Consider the following 13412-nt stretch of genomic DNA (forward strand, 5'->3'; position numbering starts at 1 on the left):
GGAAACTTTCTCTTTAATGATTTTACATGATAGTCATTATCTAATTCAGAATTATATAATTCATGCTTATCAGGAGTTAAAATAAAGACCATCCACAATATTGCCAGAACAAATAAATATTTTACCCTTTTTTATTACAACATTGTCTTTAAGGATAACACAATATCCATGTTTACCTAAATAAGTTGCAGAAATTAAATTCCTACAAACATTAGATACATATAGACAGTCTTCTAATATTAAAACCCTATACTCAAAGTATAAATCAAACACTCCAACAACTACAACTGGAATCCTGCTCCCATCAGCCAAAGTAATAAACAATTCCCCTTCATTAAGCTTTCTGGTCTCCTAGAACCTCTGCAAAGAATTGCAAATATGATTAGTACAATCTGAATCCACACACTAGGAATCCGTGGGATTTTGTACTAAACATATTTCAAGGAGGAATGAACTTTTCATACCCTTATTGTTGGCAGCCCTGAATTTTAGACAATTTCTTTTCCAATGTCCTTTCTCACCATAATGGAAACATTTTATCTTAACTCGTTAGGAGAATAATAAATCGTTATGGGGTCTAGTTCAATATGTCTTAGCTCTTAAAACATGTCAACATATCAATTAGAAGTCTCCACTTCTATGATCAAGACAAATCATCTTAGTTGATATGTTATAATCTTCGCAGATGAAATGTCCAATTTCTTCACCGACTATGAACTAAAATTTTGAGTTTACAAAGAACTTGTAATTTATATTTTTTGTGACTTTTCACCTAAATCATATATTATGCATCTCATGGACTATATGATAATGTCTGAATATTCATGTTTTCATTATTTAGATAATAATAAAATAATTTTATTAATTACAACATTAAATGATACATAATGTCATACATAGCATCATACAATAGGATTTAAGGGCACACATCCTAACAAGAAAGATGAAACGCATCGTTTCATTAAATACATGTACAACTGTTTAAATAGAACAACATCGTTCTGTGGCATATCTGAACTAGCCGTTGAAGCACTAGTCGTTGGGTAATTGAACCTCGTTCTGAGCAATGCTCTGTTGAGCTTTGGAGTTACTCTTAACAGTTGGCAAGGAAATCAACCTCTCAACACTCAATTTCCATGGAACTCGACCTCTTCACACTCGATTTAGCACAACAAAATCGACTTCTCTGCACTCGATTTGTTAGATTGCTAAATAATTTCAAAACCTTACTAACTAATGAAATTGTTTTAGGAATTTGGTTATTTTGAAGAAAAAAAATCTTAGGTATGTCGTTAAAGTGATCCTGTAAAATAAATAAATAAAATATATTATTATTATTATTATTATTAATTATTTTGCATATTTATGTGTCTTGTTTGATACAATGTGAATGCTGTAATGTATAATTTCTGGGTAATTAAAAAACAAAGACCCGAACCCGAACATGCATGTGAACCGGACGCGAGGTCCAGATCCAGATCCAGATCCAGTTGAAAAAGGTAAAGCGTGCGGCCCAAGCTGATCGTATATATATAATTATCAATCATCCTCATCCTTTCACAAAGCCCTAACCAGCACAGCACAGCACAGCACAGCACAAGCACAACCAAACCCACCAAGCTTCGACAGAGAAAAGCAAAAATGTCAGGAATCGGACCAATCTCACAGGACTGGGAGCCAGTTGTGATCCGCAAGAAAGCCCCCAACGCCGCCGCCAAGAAGGACGAGAAAGCCGTCAACGCCGCTCGCCGCTCCGGCGCCGAGATCGAAACCCTTAAAAAAGGTCCGCCTTTTTCCCTCTTTACAAAAATTATCAATTTTTATCATAAACAAATGGGTTCGGATAAATCAACAGAGGTGGATCTGTTTAATGATATTTCTTAGATTATATCTGTGTGGAATGAGTTTCTTATAAGTTAGATTATCTTTTTGTTTAATTCTACGTTTGTCTTTTCTTTTTCTTTTTTTTAGGTTTAGGTTGTTTGATTATGTGTAGAATAATTATGGCTGTGATTTGTTGATGATAGGTTTATGATTTTAGACTGTAGAAGCTAATTTATGAATTTATATATTGTTGCAGCTACTGCTGGCACAAATAAAGCTGCCTCAAGCAGCACTACTCTAAATACAAGGAAGCTCGATGAGGAAACAGAGAACCTTGCTCGTAAGTATATTTATATTTCAGATTTTTCATTTGATGGGTGTGATGGAATTATATGCATTAAGTCTTAATTCTTTTAAGTGTGATTTCTTAAGAATCTTTCCTTCTTTAATCTTTATTGCATAATACTTTTGTCTCCAAATGCACTGAATTTTTTGGTTTTGTTCATGGTATATGAGTTTATGAACTGGTTTAATCACATTTTCCTGCGGTACATATGGGGCAATTGTGCCAATGACCTCTAGGCTTACTTTTTTTCATTAAATGTGGTGCATATGTAACTTATCGATTCTAATATTTGGAATATATATAGGGCGATTGTTGATTGGTAGCGTTTGAGCTTTGTTTTATTTACATGAAACCTTTGAGTACCCATGCTAAATGGTTTCAGGTTGTGTCCAGCTTCTTGTTCTTTCCATTAGAATTTGTATGAAACTCTTTTATATATGGGGTTGTTTTTGCGGAAACTTTATTTTGTCTTTTGTTTGTTGTATCCTTGTTCTTTAAATTGTTTGATGGATTGAATAATTGTATTATAGAAGAAATAAGGAAATCACAAGGACTCTAAGGAGTTGGATATGAACAAGTGGCCAAAAGTAAAGCTGAACCTATCATGTCCTTTGGATCGATACCATGTCACATTTTTTATTATAAATGCTATCGTCATCAGTTGTACAATCAAAAACTCTATTACAATTTAATTTTTCCAGTCTTCTATTATTCATCATTTTTACTCTCGAGGTTCTCATCATCTTTTTTATGCTTATTTTGAGGTTTGTTCTTAAACTTTCACCCATCATCTGAAATATTGTTCTTGATCTATCCCTAGCTGGGATGTAGCATTTCAATGTCTCAAAAATTACAACCACTTAACTTTAGTAAGACTTTCAAGGTGATGGTGATTTTCTCTTCATGGTTGACACAGAAGTAAATTCTCAAGGTTCTTTATCACTTGTCTTTTCCTGAATAAAGCGCAGATTATTTTTTTGGGATAAGTTTGAATAAAGTGCAGATACACTTTCAAATACATCATTACCTGGTGTTGCACCAAATCTCTCTCTCTCTCTCTCTCTCTCTCTCTTGTGACTGAATCACAATATGAGTTCCTATGCTTGATTCTTGTAATATGTAAATTTTGTTGAATCATTTTTAACCTTGGAGGAGTTAATATGATTTTCTGTAGATAGACGATAGTCTATGCTAGGTTTACTGCCTTTGTGGTGTCTTTGGGAGTATAATGATTGGGCCTTAGGGGCATAGTCTGATATGGTTTTCAGATAAAATAGTTGTAAAGAGGTAGGAAGTTATATGAGAGCGGATCAAGTTGCTCAAAAGGGTGGTGCGCTGCATGTCTGAGGGAAATTGTGAATTCCTAAACTTGATGGGTAATTGTTATGGTGCATATATGGATTTGATGACATGATGGTGTCTGTGCATCAGCTGGTGCTCAAAATAGAAGAACATAGTTTGTGGATGCAAGGGGTGCTAGATGATAGGAGTGTAGATTGAGAATGTAATGGTGCAAGATCCCAGCTTGAGATGAAGAAATGCAATGATAGTGGTTGAAAGGTCTTCTAGCATGTTAGGGTGGAATTACACTGCAATATTGTTTAATTACATTCTGCACTAGCGATTCTATTAAATTTGTTTCCATTGAGATGTTGATCCTCCGGATGCAGTTGGCCTATAAGTTGAATTAGACCGACACTTTGCTTCCTGTGCTTTCTTTTCAGATATTTGCTTATTTATGGCATAATTTCCTCCTGATATATGAGCTAGCAATTTTAGAACCTAAAGAAAGGGAGTATGATGTAGTGGTCTGAGGAGGACATGATGTGTTTTTGTGCTTGACTGATCTGTTTTACTTCCTACGACTGTAACTCCTAGGACAACTCTCCACTCTCTTCTCTAGTAAAAACTCCGGGTTGTGTTCAAACTCTTTCTTCATTTATTCTGTCCAAAGTTCAATTATTGGGTTGGGAGTACTGTTGCCTTCACTTAGTAGTGTTTGCCCATGCATATTCTAATATAATTTTATTCTCATCTGAATTTTGAGTGCAGATGAACGTGTACCAACTGAGCTAAAGAAAGCTATTATGCAAGCACGAATGGACAAGAAGCTTACCCAGGCTCAGCTTGCTCAAGTAACTCTCTCCCTCACTCTCTCATTCTCTTTCTCTCTCCACCATATTGACCTGCTTAATGACAAAGCATTATTTGTCTGTAGATGATCAATGAGAAGCCTCAAATCATCCAGGAGTATGAATCTGGTAAGGCTATTCCCAACCAACAGATCATCACCAAGCTGGAGAGGGCCCTAGGAGCAAAACTGCGTGGAAAGAAATAAAAGGAAGCCTTGTAAACTAAAGAAGGAATCCTGGTGCTCGTTTATGTCAAATGATATTGCGCCGTGATGTGTAGCTAGCTAAAATCGTCCGTAGTCAAGTAGTGGTTGTGTCCACGAACTAATCGTATCTCTATGTAAGATGACTCTTTGGAACGATGACTTGTGACGGGTTCAGCTCGCTGTTTGAAAATAATAAATATTTGTGTGTTCCCTGTCTACAATACATACTTGGCCTTGTGCTATCAAGGCTCAACGAATGCCTAAGAAAATGCATGGTTTTATAAAAAAAAAATTACATAACCCAATTTCTCTACTTTTGCAAATGGACTTGATTAATATCCTTTGTATGCTCGTCGTTGGTCATTGATTAATTAATTTCTATTAAGACAAAATTTAGCTACAAAATTTGTTGTAGCTTAAGACCACAATCTCACTCAATATTATTAATGTTATTATATATTTTAAATTATGAAATTTAATAGTTGGATTGCATGTTCTTTATGCTCTTAATAAACGTCAAATTTTGTGTCAATTGGATATTATTTACTATATAATCTATAAGACTATTTTATACATTATTTTAAACTACGAAAACTTGCAATTTAAATAATTTATTGATGATATAACTATTGATTTTAAATTTTTTAGAAATTTTGCAAGCATGAAGAATATAAAAAGATGTAATTCAATAATAGATTTGTCAAAATTTCTCTCTAATAAAAAGATATTAAGTAAGGACGTAGTCTAAGACTATAACCAATTTTGTAATTAAACTTTTTCCCGACAAAAATTTAAACTTAATTTCTCTTTAGCCAATAGCATTCCTATTTACTTCTTTACATATACTTTGATTTCTTAAGTCACCGTGATGTTCACAAAATATCATCTTTTAGGTCCAAAAGAGTGTAAAAGAGATTGTACTTGCAAACGGTGTAAAAGAGAGACCCCTTGTTTCAGGCGAAAATGACCAAATACCACAATTTTGCAAAATTTATAGCAATTTAGCACTATTTCGGAACTAAATAGGAATCTACCACTTTTCAAGTATTCGAGTTTATGAAACTTGAGTTTCTAGAAGTTCTGCCACCGTGGCACAAGCTGAGCTAGCATTTGGATTAAAAAATGTAACTTGGTACTCAAGATTATTGGACTCGATTACTGTGTTAGATGTACCCAAGTCCTCTAAACTCGAGTATGACTCAAGTTGCACGACACTAAAAACACAAAAGATTCAACTTTATTTGTCCCTTTCACTTCTCACTCTCACTTACCAAAACACTCTCACTCTCCTTCACACCCAAACATACAAACCCCAAACCCTCACTCCACCAAAGACAAGCGCATCTCGTTGGCGGCAGAAGACTCTCGTCGGCGACCTCTCACTCAGCTCTCTCACTGTCTCACTTTTCCTCTTCAAATTTGGAAGAAAGGTAAATGTAAGACTCAAAAGTACTTTTCCCTTTTCCTTTTCCTACAAACAAAGCTGGAATTGATGTGGTTGCTTGGAGTTTAAATTATCTATTTTTATTTTATATTTTTTAGGCATAGCTGAATTTGATTTTGATTTTGCCTTTTATTTTATTTTTGGGTGGAAAATGTAATTGGGCTATTGGAAAAGGGATGCTGTGAATAGAAGCAACCATATGCTGTTCATGAACTTGTCTTATCATTGTTCTGATTGTGTACAGGCCATTTTGATTTTATTATTTTTTTCTCTGGATGAAATGGATTCGATTTGCGGTGTGCAACACTTGGTTTTTGTTAAACATCTGCATACAATGATTTCAATCTATATCATTCATTATCTACAAGTGATTTTTTCTGTAGTTCAAAGAACAGTAATGCTGTCATGATCATGGGGCTTGCATTTTTGTAGCTTTAAATGAATGTCATATTGATCTAAACATTAAAACTTCAGTGAGAAGAGTAGTTGTTTTCTAATTTTAACAATATTGGAGGGGTCCTCTCTCAATCACTTGAGCCCTAAAAAAATCTTAGAGCCTAGCCAATGTCTTTCTTAATGTTAAGTCTATCTCTCTGTACATACATGTAGGGGATTTAACATGATGCCTAACAAATCAAGAATTTGTAAAAAAAAAAAAATTAAAAAAAAAGGGATTGATTGAGATTTTCTTGATTGAAAGTTCATAACTTTCTAGTTAAATAATATAGAACTTTGTATCATGTTTAGATAGAAGCTGAGGTCTGGTTGCATGCTGATAAGTTTGTGTACGTTATTGATGATGATAACAAATATTATGGCATGCACAACAACAACATATTATTTGCTCACCGTGTAGAAATTACTATAATAAGTGTTGTTTATTGCAATGAAAAATGTCCCAAAATGCTAATCTGAGGGTATCATAGAAACTTTGTTTGTTTCTTAAAAGCGATTACAATTGTTTCTCAACAACAACAAAAAATTACAAGTCCCCATTTTTTTCTTCTATACAAATAAAAATTACACATTGTTTTGAAATTCATTAGTGAGATGAACTTTCATTATTGTTTTAATCATTTCCAGTTGTGGATTTTAAGATTAAGTTGCTCACAAACAATTGGTGGGAAAAGATTGAAGCTTAGTATTTGGGACACAGGATTATTTTGAATTGTAATTCATATTAATCTTTGATTAGTGATACTTCTAGAAGTGATATTTTATGGTAACATGTAATATTTTTCTTCACAACTTTGATGCATAAATAGATTTTTTGTACATTAGACAATCTCTGCAATAGAAATTGTTCATTACTTATCTCTCTCTCTCTCTCTCTCTCTCTTTATATATATATATATATATATATATATATATATATATATATATATATTAATAGGTAAAACTTAGAGAAAATCCAATTACATTCTATAATTGACGTCCAATTTTGCACAATGTATCCTAAATTATTTATTTTAAAAGTGTTTTGTTTCCTAATTTTAGAGTCAAATGTGGAACCATATCAATAGAGACAAACTGCTATCACTGGACCAGTAGTAATTACTTTCTTATTTGGTACAGAATCAGAGAACACTCATTTCATGAAAAGAGAAAAACAATGATAAAAGAGAAATAGTTTCTTGGTTCCAATCTTGTAGATGGGGGAGGGTACTTGGGTTTTCTCTAAATTGTATTTGTTTTATAGTGAAACTCTCTCTCTTTCTCTCTCTCCTATTATTTTCTTTTCAAAATAAAGTGCATAGAATACATAGTGATTGATACATCCACTAACATTAAAAATTCTAAACTTTATTGATGCTGAAGTGAGTTTAGTTGTTCTTGTGGTTGATGGGATCCTTGTTGAACCAAACTAGTAGGGTTGGTTTTAATGGTGGTGGTGGGGTTGTGAAGGGGGTGTTCAATTATGTTTCATTATTTGTTAAATTGGTAGTTGTGTGGTAGACTAGTTGAACTTGATTGCTTTGAATATCTCTTATATATATTGCGAATTAGGATTGATCAAGGGAGGTCAGCTATGCTTACACTGGCTTTGCTGATTTTGAGGGATTAATTGCTTGAGAAAAGAAAATATATTTGAATTCGTTCATTTTAATATCCAATGCAAGTGGCTTAGGAATGAGTAAATATTTTCTTTGCTTATGTGGCTATAAAATGTGTCCCCTTTCTTTGTGTGTGTGTGTGTCTATATATATATATATATATATATATATATATATATATATATATATATATATATATATATATATATATATATATATATATATATATATATATATATATATATAAAATTGCTTATGGGTATTTGATGAATATGCTTTCAAATCTGATTAGGATGATATTAAAAAAAAAAAAATCTAAAACGTTAGGCCTTAGGCATGCTCCTTAAAAAGTGAATTAGAATTAGAATATGTCATGCTCCTTAAAAAAAAAAAGAAAAAAAAAAAGAGGATTACAATGTTTATGCTTTGCATTCGATCTAATGGGCCAATAGTCACTTAATGGGCCATTAATCACCTTTAATTTATGTCAGATATGGACCCACATCGAGCAGAACCCTCTGTCCAACTTTTTGTTGACGAGATAGCCTATGCATCATTCGAGTTTGCTTTGGGATGCTCCTTTGGCAGGCCAGGTATGCACTTGTCCAAAATCGTAGTGTAGTAGAAAAAATTTTCTTACTATGCACTTGTCCCTAGCATTGGCATTTAAGTTTGAAACATATTTATTACATGCTTAGTGAATGCTATTATTAATACAATGCTGATCCGTTTGCAGGAAGTGCCAGGTGTACTAACTTGTCGTCACTAATTTATAAGTGTGCTAGATGGTGGGTTAGATCCACGGATTGGCGCTTATATTGTAGATGCGGGGTTAGAGGGGCTACTTCGGGTCCCAGATATAGACCTTGACCATGCATTGATCACGGCGTTGGTGGAGAGATGGCAGCCAGAGACACACTCATTCCACTTGTCCCACGTTGAGATGACCATCACGCTACAAGACATAAAGGTTATAATGGGGGTACTTGTAGATGGCTTGCCGATGGTGGGATTTACCAATATACAAGATTGGGGCGACCTCTGCCCTAAATTGCTAGAGCATAGGCCGCCAAACAGAGAAGTCAATGCTGGTAAGAACACTGCAATGATGGAAGGGCCGAAGGTAAAAGCCAAATGGCTTGAGGAGCGGTTTAGCAACCCTCTCCCAGCTGACACCACTGAGGTGCTTGTGCAACAGTATGCTCGGTTTTACATACCAGGGATGTTGGGTGGTATGCTGTTTATGGACAAGTCTGACTAACAACTCTCAATTATGTATCTGCAATTTTTCAATCCAATCAGCAACGAAAAGAATTATAGTTGGGGTAGTGCAGCACTAAGTTGGCTATATAGACACCTCTGTAGCGCATCAGAGAAGACAGCCAAGCAGATTGGCAATGCACTGCTATTGGTGCAGTTGTGGGTGTGGGCGAGGTTTCCACACATATGTCCTATGATGAGACATCCACACCAGGCATTGCCCCCAAGTCCACTTGCTATCAGGTATGTAGGATCTTAGATAGTTACCGTTTTACATTTCCGCATTAACTTTTTCACATGGGAATTATGTAAGTAACTAATATGAAGGTTATGTCTGTGTTGTTTGCAAGATGGAAATGGGCTAAGTGCACAATTGAACATCCAATGCATGTCCTACGCGCCTATCATGTGTCGCTTGCTTCGCTACGACCAAATCAGGTATCATACCTTACAAGTGGGTATCGCTTTGGCATGTAGTTGTTGTACTTACAATTCACTTTGGAATGAATAAACATTTTTTATTTCAAAGTTAAACATTGTTGTCATGTATTGTTCACATTTGCTACACATTTTTTCTAATTATATTGTTAATATGGTTGTTTGCATCTATTGGATCATTGCATATTGTCTGGGAGTCATACATAAATTAATTGGGTTCCTTGCCCGCATATTGTACGGCAGGCCAACAAGTATGGAGGTCTATCGTGCCGCTCATACATTTTTGGGTGGTTGAAGGCCATCACACCGAACGTGCTCTCCGACAGTTTAGGATGAAGCAAGGCATACAAGTCGATGTCGATACTTCAACTGAATTTCACAAGATAACACTCCAAGGCAAGCACGATAAAAACTAGGCTGAAGAACATGTCACGCATATTGCTATTAGTAAAGGTTAGTTGAATTCCCAATTAGTGACAAGTATAGTTCACGTGTGGCTTAATTGTATAAAACTCATCGGTTGATAGATAGAGGTAATATGATATTTTGTTGATTTTTACAGTAATAAGGGTGTTCATAATAATATGAATTCATTACTCAACAAAGAAATTGGCTTAATAAAATAAAGTTGAAATGGTTGACCTTTTATTATTTTATATGTGTATAAAAAATTAAAAAAAAAAAATATATATATATATATATATATGGTTAAGTGCACATTATGTCTATGCATATAAATTATTTGAATGATCAAGATTCAATTATTTATATATGTCTATACACAAGGTCGAGGAGGTTGAGTTTGAATAAATTTTTTTTATCATATGCCAAATTTATATAAGTGATTATAGATTATGACAACTTTTATATTGTTAATAACAGATCGCTGATGGATTTTCACTTTTTCTATGTGTACTACGATGGAGAGGTGTATTATCATGAGTTGCATGGGTTGTCATACCAAGGCTCGAACAAAAAGCAAAAATGTGTTAAAGTGAAGCGTGGGATAGGCCTTATTACATTGCAACGAATAATATTGAAGGCAATGGGGCTAGACCACTCTAGGCATAACATTTCCATCGTGTATCGAGCACCTCAACGGGTTTTAGACACCCAAGTTTTCTACAATTCACTACAGTTATCGGGTGGCGTCGAAGTGAAGATGATGTGGGAAGTTGTTGAACAAATGGTGGTGAAAGGATTCGTTGCTTCGAATCTCTATGTCACTGTTGAGCCCACCATAGTAGAGGCTGGAGAAGGTTCACAACATACTGTTTTGGATGAAACTGTAGATGAGCACATCGACTCAATTCCATTACAGTTTTATCAAGGGTGTGCAGAGAACACAAGAGATGGGTATGGCAGTGAACTGTGGCAGACATTTCCCCATGTGAACTCGATTGAGGAGGAGGAAGGGCCCCAGGAAGTGCATGAAGGAGAGCATTTATCTCATGATGAGCTGCATGGGGGAACATCCGAAAATGAAGATGATCACGGACTTGGTGATGATGCAACCCATATTGATGTTACTAGGGATGACTTTGAAGAGTTCCTAGATACCATGGGTGAACATGAGGATGTTAATCATATCGAAGATGTGGTTGTAAAAGAGAATAGAGACACATGCCCCGGTCCTGATCCTACGCCGGAATGGTTCACCAAAAACACTTGGGATAATATGTTTGATCCATCACTGGTTATGCTAGCAGTTGTATCAAGTTGGACGCCTGGGGAGCAACTAATGAAAGGGATGGTATTCACGACTAAATTGGCGGTGCCACATGCATTGACTTAGTACGCAGTGCAAGAGAACTTTAGCTTCAAAACTGAGCATTCAGACTCAAAGAGGTTTATGGTGAGTTGTGAGGATGATTCCTGTCCATGGTCAATTTATGCGATCTGTTGCAAGGGAGACAATGTCTGGAAGATTGCAAAATGCAAGGGCCCCCACACGTGCAACAAAATTCCGAATGCTCATGATGGTCGGATGATTGATTTAGCCTAGCATACGCACTTGAGCTCTATATACGAGAAGACCCCACGTATAAGATAAAGAACTTATGCCACGTTGCTTTGGCAGACTTAAAACACGAAGTATCTCACTACAAGGCATTCTTTAACTTGCATTCTTTTTTCAATACAATGTAGAGACATCAGTCTTCATGGAAGTATAAGCATTATATTTTTTCCCAAAACCCATGAATACCTTATATTATAAAAATGAAATTGAAAAAAAAAAAGAAAAAAAGAAAAAGGAATAAAGAGAAAGAAATCTTATCTTCATCTTATAGCCTTACAAGTCTTGATTTGTTTTCTTCAACTATAATTATTTAACTTGTATTCATTTATATCATAATCATTATGGTTCACATACAAGGTATGGGATGCCAAACAAAAGGTCATTGAAGCTATATATGAGGATTTTAAGTAGTCTTATGCAGAGTTGCCGCATTTTTTGGCAGGACTTAAGGATGCAAGTCCGAGTAAAAAGTATAAGTTACTAATGAATGATAATTATGTACGGAGAACCCGTACATTCAAGTCCTTATTTTGGGCGTTTCGTCCATGTATTGTTGGGTTCAAGCACTGTAGGCCTATGATTAGCATTGATGCAACCCACTTCTATGGAAAATATAAAGAGAAATCGATGATTGCAATGGCGACAGATGCTAATAATAAGATTTATCCACTAGCCTTCACCGTTGTTGAGAGCAGGAGCACAGAGACTTGGGGTTAGTTCTTGGCTTGTATAAGAAGGTATGTTACCGACCGGAGCAAGCTATGTGTCATATCTGATAGACACCCTGGGATACAAGCCGTCTTCAGAGACACTAATCGAGACTTTTTGCAACCTCCCATAAAAAAAACATCGTTACTACCTTCGTCATCTATGCAATAACATCAACACTAGATGGAACAATGAAATTTAAAGAATATAGTATAGAGGGCAACAAGTGTTGCCCAGAAGCGAAAGTTCAATGCCACCTTCAATTTAATTGAGAATGTCAACTGAGATGCGCACCAATATCTGAAAGATGTACCCAAAGAGAAATGGGCTCTAACTTTTTACGAGGGTTACCGTTATGGGGCGATGACTACAAACGTCTCCGAGTGCTTCAATGGTGTTTTAAAAGGTGCTCACAGCCTACCCATTACGGCAATGGTGAAATACACATGGTTCAAACTGAATGCTTACTTCGATGATCGTTGCAATAAGAGCATAGCGCAGTTAAATTTGGGGAAAAAATGGTGTAAATATGCCTTGGATATCTTCATGAGAAATAAGGCGAAGGCAGAGCATCACAGGGTGACGAGATTGAGCGTGCAACAACAATCGTATTAAGTAGATACACCACATAATCCAGGGACTACTAGACATGGGGATCACACACATGGAGTTAATTTGCTGCAAAGAACTTGCACATGTCAGAAATGGAAACTGTACAGGATACCATGTTCACATGTCATTGTAGTTTGTGTTAAGTATCAACACGATGTAGAGCAGTACATTGACCCATTCTATAGCGTGAACGCATTGTTCCAGAGCTATGCTCCCGTTTTCCCTGCGTTGAAAGATAGACTATCATGGTCAGATCCTAAAGAAACTCGAAGGGTCATCCCTAACCCCCGATTGATCCAAGAGAAAGGTCGCCTTGTCTCAATACGAATCAAGAATGAGATGGACGAGGGCGGGAAACGGCCGAGAAC

The 13412-nt window shown here is 35.6% G+C and overlaps 2 protein-coding genes across 2 annotated transcripts; both read left to right on the top strand.

Moving 5' to 3' along the window:
* Positions 1–1402: 1402 nt before the first annotated feature.
* On the top strand, positions 1403–4729 carry LOC142640697 (multiprotein-bridging factor 1a). The gene is made up of 4 exons (XM_075814911.1): positions 1403–1783; positions 2081–2164; positions 4223–4305; positions 4389–4729. The coding sequence occupies exons 1-4, from the start codon at positions 1642–1644 to the stop codon at positions 4506–4508; spliced, it is 429 nt and encodes a 142-aa protein (XP_075671026.1). The 5' UTR covers positions 1403–1641; the 3' UTR covers positions 4509–4729.
* Positions 4730–8506: 3777 nt separating this feature from the next.
* Positions 8507–11837, top strand: LOC142638041 (uncharacterized). The gene is made up of 5 exons (XM_075812030.1): positions 8507–8599; positions 8743–9509; positions 9617–9704; positions 9948–10157; positions 10587–11837. The coding sequence occupies exon 5, from the start codon at positions 10594–10596 to the stop codon at positions 11497–11499; it is 906 nt and encodes a 301-aa protein (XP_075668145.1). The 5' UTR covers positions 8507–8599; positions 8743–9509; positions 9617–9704; positions 9948–10157; positions 10587–10593; the 3' UTR covers positions 11500–11837.
* The last annotated feature ends 1575 nt before the right edge of the window (positions 11838–13412 follow it).

The sequence above is a fragment of the Castanea sativa genome, chromosome 6, assembly GCF_040712315.1.
Source record: "Castanea sativa cultivar Marrone di Chiusa Pesio chromosome 6, ASM4071231v1".
In the NCBI taxonomy this organism is placed as follows: Eukaryota; Viridiplantae; Streptophyta; class Magnoliopsida; order Fagales; family Fagaceae; genus Castanea; species Castanea sativa.

Bases quoted from the DNA above. Each gene is read 5' to 3' on its own strand.
- LOC142640697 (XM_075814911.1), top strand. From the start codon at position 1,642: ATGTCAGGAATCGGACCAATCTCACAGGACTGGGAGCCAGTTGTGATC. The intron at 1,784-2,080 runs GTCCGCCTTTTT...ATATTGTTGCAG, and splicing joins GATCGAAACCCTTAAAAAAG to CTACTGCTGGCACAAATAAA. The intron at 2,165-4,222 runs GTAAGTATATTT...TTTTGAGTGCAG, and splicing joins GGAAACAGAGAACCTTGCTC to ATGAACGTGTACCAACTGAG.
- LOC142638041 (XM_075812030.1), top strand. From the start codon at position 10,594: ATGGATTTTCACTTTTTCTATGTGTACTACGATGGAGAGGTGTATTAT.